Here is a 15,300-nt window from a genome sequence, read left to right as displayed (position 1 = left end):
CTTCAAGTGACAGAACCCTTACTAGTTAGGTCTCCCAGCAAATCTTTCTTACCTTTTCAAGATTTTGAGTAATATCCTAAAAAAAGGGGCCATCATAATGAAAAAATGTTAAGCTTTCCAGAAGACTGCTTGATTCAGCACAATCATTTAATACAGAATATTGGCCGGTTAAAAAGGCACCTCTTCCTTGAGATGGATTCTTAGAATACAAACTTCACACTATAGAAAATTCCTCCTCCAGAACCCTTCTCCTTGAAAGCACATCATCCCTGTGTTTAGAGTTTCAAGATTGATCCTTCATGGGGAGTGCGGGAGAAGGATTGTTAAAATATTATTTATATTTGTATATATAATTAGAAAAGATACAGAAGATACAAATGGGTCGATATGTCCGAGTGGTTAAGGAGACAGACTTGAAATCTGTTGGGCTTCGCCCGCGCAGGTTCGAACCCTGCTGTCGACGGGTTTTTTTCTTCTTCTTTTTAAATAAATAAATATTTATATATATACACACACCATGTAAATATATTTATGTATACATAATATATTTCTTGTTATGTTTATTTTGTTTATAATATCTATATTTTATTTATTAATTTATTCAGACAATCAATCCATAAAACGAATGTTTATATTTTTAAAAAAATCATCCATTAAAATCTTTTTAAATAAATATTTAATAAGTTCGAGTTAAATTTAAATCCCTGACCTCTACCTGCCACCAGCATTTTTATTAATACAAGAAAATTGGATTTTCATTCCATGAAGGGCTATAAATGCTTAACTAAACTAGCCCAGATAAGGGCATTAAACATAAAATAAAAGCCCAAACTGTACACAAACCAGGCCCGGTTGTAAACTTCTGCGCGCATGCACGCTCCTCCCCTCTGCTGAACGTTGCTTCCACGCGCCACCACAAATGAGTGCGCGTGAAAAACAATTATCAGCTGAACGAAGTGTTTGTTTATTTTCCTTAAGACTCATGTGTCATCCCTTTCCATTAGTTTTTCTTTTTTAGATTGACTTGTGATCATGCATAAGATCTCAACTACCTTTATCTCCCTTGCAACATTTAATTTATCTACAATATTTCAGAGTCTTATCTCCATTGATAAATTGTATCCCTAATCAATCAATCAAATTATTTTCATGCACATCCTAGCTCAACTAAATTTAATTGTAATAATATTTTTTATTTAATTAAAATTCAGTTTAAATTAAATTTTAAATTATAGTTTTTACATCCTAGCTCAACTACATTATTTTCTTTATTAAATTTACACCATTTTATCAATAGTTGTTTATATTTCTGTTAGTTTAGAACAAAAACAAATAATAAAAAAACTATTCTATTTTATTTCTTCTTTTGTCCTGTCATACAGGGCATGCTTCTAAATTAATAGAGAACTACAACCGTGAGGACCGAATTCCTTATAAGGACATTGAGAGCAAGGATGAATCTAGGAGTAATAAAAAATAAAATAAAATAAAAAGTAACCATATTTAGAAATTTTAAGAGCATATACCATATAGTGACACCCCAATATTATTAGAATGAATCAAATCTTATGTTTGATTTACACTAGTGACACACAATGTTGGGAGAAGACATAACTCTCTCTCTCTCTCTTTTTTTTTTTTTTTTTTTTTTTGTCTTGTTATAAAATACAAAGGGTTTTTACATTAATCACTACTAGAAAATTAAGAGAGAGAAAAAACAGAAAATTGATGGAAAATATCTTGTAAAAAATGTGACATGCAATGCTGTGAACCCCAAGATTCCTCAATTATCCACTCCTCCAAATACTTGGTTGAGACACATCAACCATTTCTCCCTGCAGCTAAGCCTAATACTACCCCATAAATCGAAACACCACAAAATTACACACATCATATAGAGAACTTCACCTTGTTGGCACACAATGTTGGCTCCAAAGGTTGCTACGGTGGTGGTGGTGGTGGTGATAATCATTGTGGTGAACCACCAGCTCATGACACCTTATTCTTAACCCTTCTCTATTCACTCGAAATCCCAATTCCCCCGTACTCTCTTCTTCATTGTTTTCCTTAACCACCATCTCCTCCTCCTCCTCTAATTCTCCTTCTTTCTCTTCCTCCAAATATTCTTCTTGTTCTTGTTCTGGCTCGTACTCTTCTTCATCAACTGGGAATTCTTCATCTTCAACAAGATGTAACCGCAACCTTCCATCTTGTCTGGAGGCACGTAAAATCTCGTGCCTATCAATCCTAACCTCTGTCAATTCAAGCCTACCATCTTTTCTCACTGGCTTGAGGAAAAAATTAGGTTGACCATTGTGGTTTAAAGAAGAAAGAGGCGGTGGAAACTTCTTGGCTTCTTTCTTCTCACCAAATTCTCTCCATTTAATTTTGTTTACTGTTGATATTCCCCTTGAACAGAACTCATTATCATCATCAAACCTTCTTTCATCAGAGCTCTCAAACCCAAGACTCTCAGTACAAGACATCAAACCATCAACGCCGCCACCAATATCGTCAAGGAATCCAATCCCACCAGGTCCCTTTTTAAAGATAGAGGCTATAGACGGTGGTGGTGGTGGTGGAGAGGAAGGTGGGGCGGTTAAAGGTGTAGAGAATTTGATAGTTGTTGATTCAAGAATGTTTGGTGTTTTATGGACACTTTCAGATGTAGTTGTAGTTATTAACCCTAGTCCTGATCCAGAGGGAGAACCACAAGCACCTTGACATTTGCAGGAAGGCTTTTCAGCACCAATACTACTAACACTAATATGGGGATGATTTGTAAGATCTAAAAACGAGTGAACACTTTTCTTGCAAAAGCTCATCATGATATATTAATTATATAATATTTTTGAGAAGAAAGACTACAGTACATAGAATTGTAAATGGATGAGCATAAAGGGAGAGAACCTTAAGGCATGGAAGTGAGAAGTTATGGAAAGTCTAGAGGGTATTAATAACATCCTCACAACAAAGATAGAGGGAGAGGAAGACTACGCGGTATGGTATAGAGAGAGCCAGCGTGACAGAAGGGGGAACAATGATAGCTGGATTCGTGATAGAGGTGACTGTTCCAAGTCCCACGTAAGATATATGGCCTAAGACTTCGTTCAGATTTTGCCTTCTCCTCCCCCACTCTTCTTTGTTTTTTCGATAGGGTTGCCAATTTTGAAAGTGATATATATATATATGGACATGGTTGTGTTAGCTGCCCAAAATAACGGTCGGCCTAATCATTTCCAATGCAAGAGGAAACACCTCCATCCATATCCCACGTTCTCATTTATGAATTAAATCTTAAAAGAAAATGTAGAAGAAAAAAAATATAGTGTTATGGCACCGATTTGAATACGGATATTTATTAGTTGAAGTTTGAAAGGATGGCCTTCGATTTGATGGGTGAAAAATTGAGAGGAGAATATTCTTATCATCTAAAATAAAAGAATATTATCATGGATATATATATTACTAGTGCTGTGTAATTATCACCCAAAAGATCTATCAACTATATATGAAATGAATTAATTATGAATTGTCGTGCTACAGGCATCAAATGGTTTTGGCTCACTGTTATTAATTCTTGCTTGGTTGATAATTCGGTGTTTTTTGTACCTGGAATATTTTAGTTAGGATATGTCTCAAATTTAATTTATAATTAATTTGGTTAAACTTGAATATCGGTGATATTAAAATCCATTTTTTTAAAATTAAATTCACAGCCTTATCTGATATCTGAATCTTTGTGGTGAAAAAAGATCACACATCTTCTTTGCTATCACAACATCCCTAAATTATTACCAAAACATTTCTAAAAAAAAACGTCATCTCTATTTGCTTGGCTTATCCAAACCATGCATGTACTGATGTACGTACAGACTATCAATGTCTCTCTTTATCTCTGCTATATAACTAATAATGCCAATGTCACTATAGACCTCAGACATTCAGTCTTTGCCAATATATAATACACTTCCATTGAGATATTTTTCTATACAAAAAACCATGGTTAGCTGAGAGAGAAAAATTAGATTTCGCTGTTAGAGACTTTTTTTTTTATTATTGGTTTTTACTAGATTTTATTCTTTTTTTAAAAAAAAAAAAGAAAAGAAAAAAAAGAGACGTTCATTAATGTTACAAGTCCCAATTAATTATAAATAAACTAGTACGTATTTGTCTTGATCGACTTGTTGACAACTGTTAGTAGCTGAGAATATCTTGCATTGATCTTCTAAATCCTTTCGTTATGGAAGCACTGTGTAATCCTTTATTGCTGGAACTCTTCAAAAACAATTGATATTTTGATGCCCAGTTCTAACATTCATCATGTACCATGGTTTTCGAGTCCCGTTTTAAAAAAAAATTTTTTTTTTTAATATTTTTCAATCATTTGAATACGCAAATATCAAAACAGCTGTATCTTTTGTCACCCAGTGTTTTTTTCTCTATTGTTTGTTGATAGAATCACATAAAGAAACTTCCTTATCTCTGATCCATTTATGAGGATGAAATACTTTATCTCTCTAGGAATTAATATCAACATTATCTCTCTAGGAGTCTTCTTGACCGTCTTCAAGGCAACCAGGAATCAACGACTGACATGGTGTCAGAATTCCTAGGAGTCTTCTTGATAGATCTCGACTCTTTATAAAGAAACATCATTTCATCAAACACAACATGGTGTGACATAAAAAAAATCTCTACTCGTAGGCTTGAAGCATTTATAGCCTTTGTATTTGTCCTTGTATCCGACAAAAACACATGGAATTGTCTTGGGATCAAACTTATTTTTCTTTGGGTCCTATGTGTAAGGAAAGCATTTTGAGCCAAAAACCCTTAAACTAGTGTATGTTAGTTGTGTTTTATGCAACTTAAAATATGGTGTTCCAAAGCTGAGTGCTGATGTAGGAAGGCAATTGATTAAATAAATAGTAGTCATCAATGCTTCAGCACAAAAAATAAAGGAACTCCAGAGAAGTGTAAAGGCATGATACCTGATGTATATTTATACCTTTTGCACAAAAATATGAAGTCATTTTCCTGTTAGTTGTGGTTTTGAAGCTCCTAGGACATTAACAAATCCTTTATTCTTCAATAATTGTAAAGTAGATGCTTGAGGGTGTCCCAAATGTTGGTGCAATACTTCAAAAGTGCTTGTTTCCACCCAGCTTGAGGATTTCAAGGCTTTTTAGGCTGCTGAGTTCCTCAGGAATTGCTCCTGAGATCTCATTCTGCATCAAGTCCAGGATCTGGAGATTTAAGCACTTGGTTATGTTCAAAGGTATTGGACCATTGATGCTGTTAAAGCTAATATTAAGGACGCTCAAACGGGAAAGAGCACCAAGTTGATCAGGAATAAGTCCTGTAAATTGGTTCCCTTGTAGATGGAGTGAGCGAAGGAAGGGTAGGTTTCCAATGTTTGGGCTAATGGAACCTGTTAATCTAAGGCCAGACAAATCAAGGCCAACGACCCTTTGATTCACCTGGTTGCAGCTAACACGAGTCCAGTTACAGGGGCTGGAGTTGTTGTTCCATGAGAACAGAGTATTTGAAGGATCAGTGGTTACCTGAGATTTAAGCGAAAGCAGTGCTTCCTTGTCAGTGAAAAGGTCCAAAGCAGCTGCCTTCACCTTCACCACTGGAAGTGCACTTGGGGATGATAACAGAAAAACTAAAACAGCAACACAACGAAAACGCAATGCTAAAGCCATAACTTTCTGGTTTCTGAGGCACTAGAAAAAGAAGAAAACAATCTGAAAAATATCGGGTAACTGAGACAAGGAATACTGAGGTTACCGTACATTTATGGAACAAGGTGAGAACCTCATCTGGAAATTTTCTAAGCCCTGGACCGAGCCCACAAGGCTAGCTCAAGAAACCACTCGAAATGTCAACACGGATGACAAAAACGCTTCTTTGTGAGGCTGCTCAGATTGTTTCTTTCTGGCTAAGTCAATATGGTAGGTAATTAGATGTAATTAGATGTTTTCAACGACTGTTCTTAAAGATAAATAATTATGTTTTCTTTGCACTAAATTGATTTTCTTCCTTGGATGAGACACTGAATCGACTAAATTAATTAATTAATTTCATATTATCTAAGAAACGAAAGGTAGCTAAATCATTTTTCTACCTCCTTCTTCACCATCATTTAACTATATAGTAGATTAAAGCTTTAAATGTTTTTGTGTAGTTCATTGTGATTTGTATTTTATTATAATTATATATTTGAAAGTATTTAATTAATCAATAGATAATTTAAAATTCTCCTTAAACTTGGTTAAAAAAAACTATAATTTATAAAAAAGATTAATTTATTTTTTAAAACCATAATTATTAGCATGATACATCATGCTAGTCTTGACATTACATTTAAGTTGATGGTTGGGATTTTTTTTTTAGTGGGTTTTTTTTGTTGAATTAAGTGGGTTTTAATGAATTAAATATTCTACTAGTAGATAAATACCAAATAAAAAGAGCCATTAAATAAATATAGTATAAAAAGGAGATATTTAGATTTATAAAGAAATTCATTTAGCATTTTATCTCTCTCTTCTACTATATTAATGTAAAAGTAAAAGATAGCATCAAAGAAAGAACAAGATTACATCATATTCATAAAAAATTGATGTCATAGGTGTGCTGATGTGATAGGTATTTATTATTATTATTATTATTATTATTATTATTATTATTATCCACTAATTTGATGTGATAGGTGTTCCGAGAAATTGATTTGATCTCGTGGAAGATATGGAAGAAGATACAAAGAAAATGTCTTCTGTTATCACTGGCTATTATTAGAAATGGTAAACTGAAAAATTAATTAAATAAAAAAAATAAAAAAAATTAAATAGTAAAAAAAAATTGAGTAAAATTTTGAAAAAACCGACAGGTATGGTTTCAGTTTTATAAGTTTAAAATAGAAAAAATCGAACCGGACTAAACTGAACTCAAATTAAAAAAAAAACTGAGTCAAAACCAGTTTGAGCCAGTTTTTTTCTAAAAATCCAAATCAAAATTGATTGATTTGAACTAATTTCAGTTTGATTTTGATTTTTTAAAAAAATTTAATTTAATTATTTTTTGAAAAAAAAAAATTAGTCTTCCAAATACCATTTGAAGTGAGACACTTTCTACAATTATTTTTATTTAGATTTTCTAAATCTTGAAAAATTCCACATTCAGTATAATAAAAAAAGATATAATTTTTAGTGGTTATTATATAAAAAAAGAAAAAGAAAAATAAGAAGAAGAATAAAGAGGAAGTTCACCTTCGTACAACTGAAATCTAGTTTTTCAACACAGGACAAGCATATTAATGCCTTTTCTGGCGTCATGACACGTGCGATAGGGAGCTGTAATTTGGAAGCAACCAATTTCCTTTATATGTAAGATGTACATCAAGGCGGTCAATGCACAGCCCAATTTATACTATTTGCCACCATGAATCTTGATTGGTCCAGCTCAGCCAAGAACTCCATTTCTTTTCTTAGCCGACCCTCAACCAAGAACATTATTGGTTTTTTTCCCACGAAATTAGATTTTTTTATATATATATAAGCAATTTTAAAAAACACGTTTTTCATATATTGGCTCCAGTATTTTTTTTAAATAAATCTTAAAATTTAAATTGAGGAATAAAACATATACCTTTCTAATCTTTAGACAAGTGTGACTTGGATTTTAAATATATTATTAAATTTAGGAGGTCTTTCTTCCCTCTCTCGTACCAAATTTAAAATTATTTTAATATATTTTTAAATAAAAAAATATTGTAAAAAACAATAAAAAAAATTAAATATTTAAAAATATATTTTTAAATATATTCCCTTCCATTAATCTAATGTTAACAGGGTACTTGCTCAGAAACAAGAAATGATAACATGGTAAGCAAAGTTAATGAGTTACTCAGTAACAAAATATAAGCTTTCAAGTATTGTGAAAATTCTAAAGAAGCATCTTCTTGTTCTGTACTTCTTTCCTTCTCCTATTGTGTGCGTGTGTGTCGTGTTCTGTCAAGTGACTGAGGCCAGGCTGGCATCTTTGCCATGATTGAGGTGGCTCCCACTCCTTCCCTATCCTGGCAACCCACATGTTGTCTCGAATTCAATGTCCCATGCACCTCTCACCTCTGCTCACTGGTCTGAAGTCGCTGCTCTGTTGATTAGCAGAAACCAAGAGGTATGCTTACTTAAGGACTCTTCCTTTTTTCTATTTTTATCACTTGATTCCAGAGACCCCTTGATGCTAATTTGGTTTTCATCTTGATTGCTTTCTTTCTTTGTTACTTTATGCTTCTGAAAAGCCTCTGCTTTGCTGCTTGTTTATTATTTGTGTTGTTTTTGCTTTATTAATGTTAGTTGACTTGCAACAAAGAAATCCTTTTGCTGCTCATTTCTGATTTAGTTCCTGAAGATTTGAAAAGTCTCCTTTTGATTGAATTTGTTCATTGCAGCTCCTTGATTGCTTGATTCCAGACAAGAAGAAGAGTTAAGTTTCATTGGACATGGAAATTTTGATTTCTATTGTAGCCAAAGTTGCTGAGCTGTTAGTTGTTCCCATTAAGAGACAGATTGGTTATGTACTTGATTGTAATACCAATATTCAGAACTTAAAAAATGAAGTTGAGAAGCTGACAGATGCAAAAACAAGGATGATTCATTCTATAGAGGAGGCTAGAAGGAATGGGGAAGAGATTGAAGCTGAAGTTTTGAACTGGCTGGGAAGTGTTGATGGGGTCATTGAAGGGGGAGGTGGTGTTGTTGGAGATGAATCAAGTAAGAAGTGCTTCATGGGTTTGTGTCCTGATCTAAAGATACGCTATCGGTTGGGTAAAGCAGCGAAGAAGGAGTTGACGGTTATTGTTGATCTCCAGGAAAAAGGGAAATTTGATGGAGTTTCTTACCGTCCTGCTCCATCGGGTATAGGGCCTGTCAAGGATTATGAGGCCTTTGAATCAAGAAATTCTGTATTAAATGATATTGTGGATGCATTGAAGGATGGTGACGTGAACATGGTTGGGGTATATGGGATGGGTGGTGTGGGGAAGACCACACTTGTGAAGAAGGTTGCTGAGCAAGTCAAGGAGGGTAGGCTGTTCGATGAGGTGGTTCTGGCAGGTGTCTCACAGACTCCAGACATCAGAAGAGTTCAAGGTGAAATAGCAGATGGGCTAGGACTCAGATTGGATGCAGAGACTGATAGAGGAAGGGCAAGTCAACTATACGAGAGATTGAAGAAAGTGACTAGAGTACTTGTAATTCTTGATGATATTTGGAAAGAACTTAAATTGGAGGATGTTGGAATCCCTTCAGGGAGCGATCATGAAGGATGCAAGATACTCATGTCTTCAAGAAATGAATATGTGCTGTGTCGCGAGATGGGCGCAAACAGAAATTTCCCGATTCAAGTTTTGCCTGAAAGAGAAGCATGGAATTTTTTCGAAAAGATGGTGGGGGTTACTGTTAAAAATCCTAGTGTACAGCCTGTTGCTGCTCAAGTAGCCAAAGGATGCGCAGGTTTGCCGATTTTACTTGCTACAGTTGCTAGGGCACTGAAAAACAAAGATTTATATGCTTGGAAGGACGCCTTGAAGCAGCTAACAAGGTTTGATAAAGATGAAATTGACAAACGAGTTTACTCGTGTCTAGAACTGAGTTACAATGCTTTGAGAGGTGATGAAATCAAGCCATTGTTCTTGCTTTGTGGGCTATTCCCAACTCATGATACTTCAATCTCAGACTTGTTAAGGTGTGGTATAGGCTTGGATTTGTTCAAGGGACGTTCCACATTGGAAGAAGCAAGAAACAGACTGCATACATTGGTGGATGAACTTAAAGCCTCTTGTTTGTTGCTAGAAGGTGACAATGATGGAAGCGTGAAAATGCATGATGTTGTTCAAAGTTTTGCCATTTCTGTTGCATCAAGGGACCACCATGTGCTTACCGTGGCAGATGAATTCAAAAGAAATGGCCAACCAATGATGTGCTTCAACAGTACACTGCAATCTCTTTGCCTTTCCGGAAAATTCCTGATCTTCCTGCAATATTAGAATGTCCACATCTCAATTCATTTCTACTGCTGAATAAGGATCCCTCACTGCAAATACCAGACAGCTTTTTTAGAGAAATGAAGGAGCTTAAAGTCTTGGATCTGACAGCAGTTAATCTTTCACCTCTGCCTTCGTCACTTCAATTTCTTGAGAACCTTCAAACGCTGTGTTTGGATCTTTGTGTTTTGGAAGATATATCTATAGTTGGAGAGCTAAAGAAGTTGAAAGTTCTCAGCTTACACAGTTCTGATATTGTTTGTTTGCCAAGAGAAATAGGAAAATTGACTCGTCTGCTACTTCTAGATTTTGAGCAATTGTGAAAGGCTTGAAGTAATATCACCAAAATGTCCTTTCTTCCTTGACCCGGCTAGAAGAATTATATATGGGAAACAGCTTTCTGAAATGGGAGGCTGAAGGACCAAGCAGTGAAAGAAACAATGCTTGCCTGTCAGAATTGAAGCTTCTGGCAAACTTAATTACCTTAGACATGCAAATTACAGATGCAGATCATATACCCAAGGACTTGGTTTTGTGCTTTCAAAAGTTGGAAAGGTTCAGAATATTTATTGGAGATGGGTGGGACTGGTCTGTTAAGGATGCAACCCCAAGAACTTTGAAACTCAAGCTCGATACTGTTATTCAGTTGGAGGAGGGGGTGAACACGCTGCTGAAGATCACTGAAGAACTTCATTTGCAAGAACTGAATGGTGTTAAGAGTGTCCTCAATGACTTGGACGGGGAAGATTTCTGTCAGCTGAAGCATCTTCACGTCGAAAATTGTCCTGGAGTTCAATATATCATCAACTCGATGAGGATGGGTCCTCGAACTGCTTTTCTGAACTTGGACTCACTGTTTCTTGAAAATTTGGATAACTTGGAGATGATCTGCCATGGCCAACTTATGGCAGAGTCGCTTGGAAACTTGAGAATTTTGAAGGTAGAAAGTTGTCATAGGTTGAAGAATTTATTTTCAGTCTCCATGGCAAGAAGACTTGTGCGACTTGAAGAAATCACAATAATTGATTGCAAGATCATGGAAGAGGTTGTTGCTGAAGAAAGTGAGAATGATGCTGCTGACGTTGAACCGATAGAGTTCACTCAATTAGGTAGACTGACACTGCAACGTCTGCCTCAGTTCACAAGCTTTCACTCTAATAGAAGGCAGAAGCTATTAGCAAGGGATGTTAGGTCAAAAGAAATTGTTGCGGGGAATGAGCTTGGGACTTCCATGTCACTTTTCAATACAAAGGTCTGGTTTGCTCTTTTAACAAGCTATTATTTTTGTCGTTTTAACCTCAAAAAAATAAAAACCCATTCTCATGAGTAGACAAATTAAGGGCTTTGATTTATTTTTTTTTATCTCGCTGAAAAATAAAAAGAACTTAATAAAACAAAATATGTGCATGCAGATTTTATTCCCCAATTTGGAGGACCTGAAGCTCTCCTCCATCAAAGTGGAAAAGATATGGCATGACCAACCTGCTGTGCAGTCTCCCTGTGTTAAAAACTTAGCAAGCATTGTTGTGGAGAATTGTAGCTATTTAAACTATTTATTGACATCTTCTATGGTCGAAAGTCTTGCTCAACTCGAAAGGCTTGAAATATGTAATTGCGAGTGCATGGAGGAAAATAGTTGTTCCAGAAGGAATCGGAGAAGGCAAAATGATGAGCAAGATGCTATTCCCTAAACTACTCCGCCTAGAGCTCAATGGTCTGCCGAAACTCACAAGATTCTGCACCACTAACTTGCTTGAATGCCACTCCCTGAAAGTGCTGAGGTTAACGAATTGCCCTGAACTGAAGGAATTTATTTCCAACCCATTAAGTGCGGATGTCCCTGCCATGAGCAAACCTGACGACACAAAATCAGCTCTCTTCGATGACAAGGTGATTTTATTTCAAAAAGCAGGCTTAATTTGTGAGCTTGCCTCACACGTGTATTTTGTTTCCATGTTTTACCCCAAAGGTGATGTTTTTGTTATGGGCGTTGGCAATCTATTAACAGAATGGGATTGTTACTGCAGGTTGCATTCCCTGACTTGGAGGTATTTCGAATTGGCGAAATGGATAATTTGAAGGTGATATGGCACACTGAACTCCATTCTGATTCCTTTTGCAAACTAAAGACACTGGGGGTTAGGAGTGGAAAGAATTTACTGAATATTTTCCCTTCCAGTATGCTGGGAAGATTCCATAATATAGAGAGTCTGATTATAAATGATTGTGATTCAGTAGAAGAGATTTTTGATCTCCAAGCGCTCATAAATGAGGAACAAAGACTTGCTGTTACAGCCTCTCAATATTTGAGAGTTGTGTTTCTAATGAATCTTCCACAGCTGAAGCATGTTTGGAATAGGGATCCACAAGGAATTCTTTCCTTCCATAACCTATGTACCGTGCATGTCTGGGGATGTCCTGGTCTAAGAAGTCTCTTCCCTGCCTCTATAGCCCAAAACCTTCCACAACTTGAAGAGCTTCTGATAGTAAATTGTGGAGTGGAGGAAATTGTTGCAAAGGATGAAGGACTAGAAGAAGGTCCTGAGTTTTTGTTTCCTAAAGTTAACTTTCTGCAGCTTCGGGAATTACCAGAACTAAAGAGATTCTATCCAGGAATACATACATCAGAATGGCCGAGGTTGAAAGAGCTTTGGGTGTTTCACTGTGAGAAAATTGAAATATTTCCTTCAGAAATGAAGTGCTCTCACGAAGCATGCAGGGAGGACCACATGGACATCGAAGGGCAGCAACCACTTCTCTCATTTAGGAAGGTATGATCCTCACCCCTATTCCACGCACGTACACTCGCCACATCTTTCTAATTTTCACATAAACTTTCATTAGACCGTTATTTTCACAACTCGAATCTTACGTTCATTACTAGACAAAATATACTAAAAATATACAAATAAAGAAAATATACTAAAAAAAAACCAAATAAAAGATTCCAATGCATAATAGACACCAGGTTTAGTCTCCTAATTTTAGGGACTAAAACGATAATTTCTCTAAAAACAGGGACCACAATGAAGCCTGATGACTTCGTTTGAGGGATACATATGTTGTATGATGTGTTCAATCTAAAATCCACTGCCTCTCTGCAGAAAGAGAATTCTTATTGAAAGATTGACAAAGCTTTTGCATTCATTACATTACAAAACTTAAGCCAGAGCTCACGTGGCACAATTCATTTAGTCAAGTGTTCAGTTGATCTTTCTATGCACAGCCTGTAAACTTGTTAAGAAAACGTCAAGTCAAGCATGCTTTCTTTTGATTGGTTTTCAGATGATCCCCAACTTGGAGCACTTACTTTTGGAAAGCAAGGATGCATCGGCATTATTGAAATGTCCTCAAGACTTCTTTCACAAACTCAAAGTTCTCGAACTATTTTGCTTTGGTGATGCTCATGCAACTTTTCTATTTGATCTCCTGCCAAGGTTCCCTAATATGGAAAGACTTATTGTGCGACGTGGTACGTTCAAAGAGTTGCTCCCGTCTAGACCTGTTGGTATGGAGGAGCATGCAACAGTTCTTTCACCGATACGACACTTATTTTTGCATTCTCTTCCTTGCCTAGAGCATTTATGGAAGAGCAATTCCCAACTGGACCAAGCTCTGCAGACTCTTGAAACTCTAACGGTACGGAATTGCGGCAGTTTGATTTATTTAGCTCCATCGCGTGCTTCTTTCCAAAATCTAACTACTTTGGATGTGTGGGATTGCGAAAGATTAGTAAAATTGGTGACATCCACAACAGCAAAAAGTCTGGCGCAACTCACAAGAATGAGTATAAAGGACTGCGGTATGGTTACCGAAATAGTAGCAAACGAGGGAGAGGGAATAAAAGATGAGATTGTCTTCAGCAAATTAGAAACATTAGTGCTTCATCGTTTACCAAGCCTAACTAGTTTTTGCTCAAAAAAACACAGCTTTGATTTCCCATCTCTGGTAGAAGTAACTGTCGAACAATGTCCTGAGATGAAGTTTTTCTCCAACGAAGCACTGAGCACTCCCAAGCTGCGGAGAGTTAAATTGACTGAAGAGGACAAGAAAGGGATCCTGGGTTGGAAATCTTAACACCACAATACAACAGTTGTCTGCACAAACGGTAAGTACCGACCAATCATTCCAATTTTCTGCAAAACCATGAAATAAGTAACGAGGTATCTAATTTTGCTTGTATTTAAAACTATTTTCAGAAAGCTCAAATTGCTGCAAGTTCATCATCGTAAAAGCTTGAGATACGTGCTTGCTCCACCGATGGGTTCGATCCCTGTGCAGCTACTAGAGTTGGAAGTAAAAGGAGAGAAAGGAAGAAAGGAGGGAGAAGAAGAAGAGAGGAGCAGGAGAAATCAATTAATGATCTTCATAATTCATCGTCAAAACTGTGTAATGTAAAGATACAATACTATAAATAGCAAAACTCTACCCAAACATTGATTTACAATTACTATAAATAAATGGTGTTTTCATGTAAAAATATTATAATTGTAAATTTTGTTAATTTTTGTTAATTGTACTGTATATATATATATATATATATATATATATATATTAATAATATAATATTTTTGAGAAGAAAGACTACAGTACATAGAATTGTAAATGGATGAGCACAAAGGGAGAGAACCTTAAGGCATGGAAGTGAGAAGTTATGGAAAGTCTAGAGGGTATTAATAACATCCTCACAACAAAGATAGAGAGGGAGAGGAAGACTAGGCGGTATGGTATAGAGAGAGCCAGCGTGACAGAAAGGGGTACAATGATAGCTGGATTCGTGATAGAGGTGACGGTTCCAAGTCCCACGTAAGATGGCCTAAGACTTCTTCAGATTTTGCCTTCTCCTCCCCCACTCTTCTTTGTTTTTTCGATAGGGTTGCCAATTTTGAAAGTGAATATATATATATATACACGGCCATGGTTGTGTTAGCTGCCCAAAATAACGGTCGGCCTATTTCCAATGCAAGAGGAAACACCTCCATCCATATCCCACGTTCTCATTTATGAATTAAATCTTAAAAGAAACTGTAGAAAAAACAATATAGTGTTATGGCACCAATTTGGATACGGATATTTATTAGTTGAAGTTTGAAAGGATGGCCTTCGACTTGATGTGTGAAAAATTGAGAGGAGAATATTCTTATCATCTAAAAGAAAAGAATATTATCATGGATATATATATTACTAGGACAAGAAAAAAAAAAACAAATTCTAAGAAACAAAGAAAAAAATATAGAAAAAAAAAATCAATA

General features: G+C 35.8%; 1 protein-coding gene, 1 non-coding gene and 1 pseudogene across 2 annotated transcripts; 2 read left to right on the top strand and 1 right to left on the bottom strand.

Moving 5' to 3' along the window:
• Positions 1–381: 381 nt before the first annotated feature.
• Positions 382–463, top strand: TRNAS-UGA (transfer RNA serine (anticodon UGA)). The gene has a single exon. It is a non-coding gene; the product is annotated as a tRNA-Ser (tRNA).
• A 1,014-nt stretch (positions 464–1,477) lies between these two features.
• LOC118051457 (uncharacterized) lies at positions 1,478–3,039 on the bottom strand. The gene has a single exon (XM_035062113.2). It carries the CDS (start codon positions 2,826–2,828, stop codon positions 1,905–1,907), a length of 924 nt encoding a protein of 307 aa, XP_034918004.1. The 5' UTR covers positions 2,829–3,039; the 3' UTR covers positions 1,478–1,904.
• A 5,155-nt stretch (positions 3,040–8,194) lies between these two features.
• Positions 8,195–14,562, top strand: LOC118051450 (disease resistance protein At4g27190-like; annotated as a pseudogene).
• The last annotated feature ends 738 nt before the right edge of the window (positions 14,563–15,300 follow it).

Source organism: Populus alba, chromosome 5 (assembly GCF_005239225.2).
Source record: "Populus alba chromosome 5, ASM523922v2, whole genome shotgun sequence".
Lineage (NCBI taxonomy): Eukaryota > Viridiplantae > Streptophyta > Magnoliopsida > Malpighiales > Salicaceae > Populus > Populus alba.
Note: the sequence above shows the minus strand (reverse complement) of the source record. Positions and strands in the feature narration are given on the sequence as shown.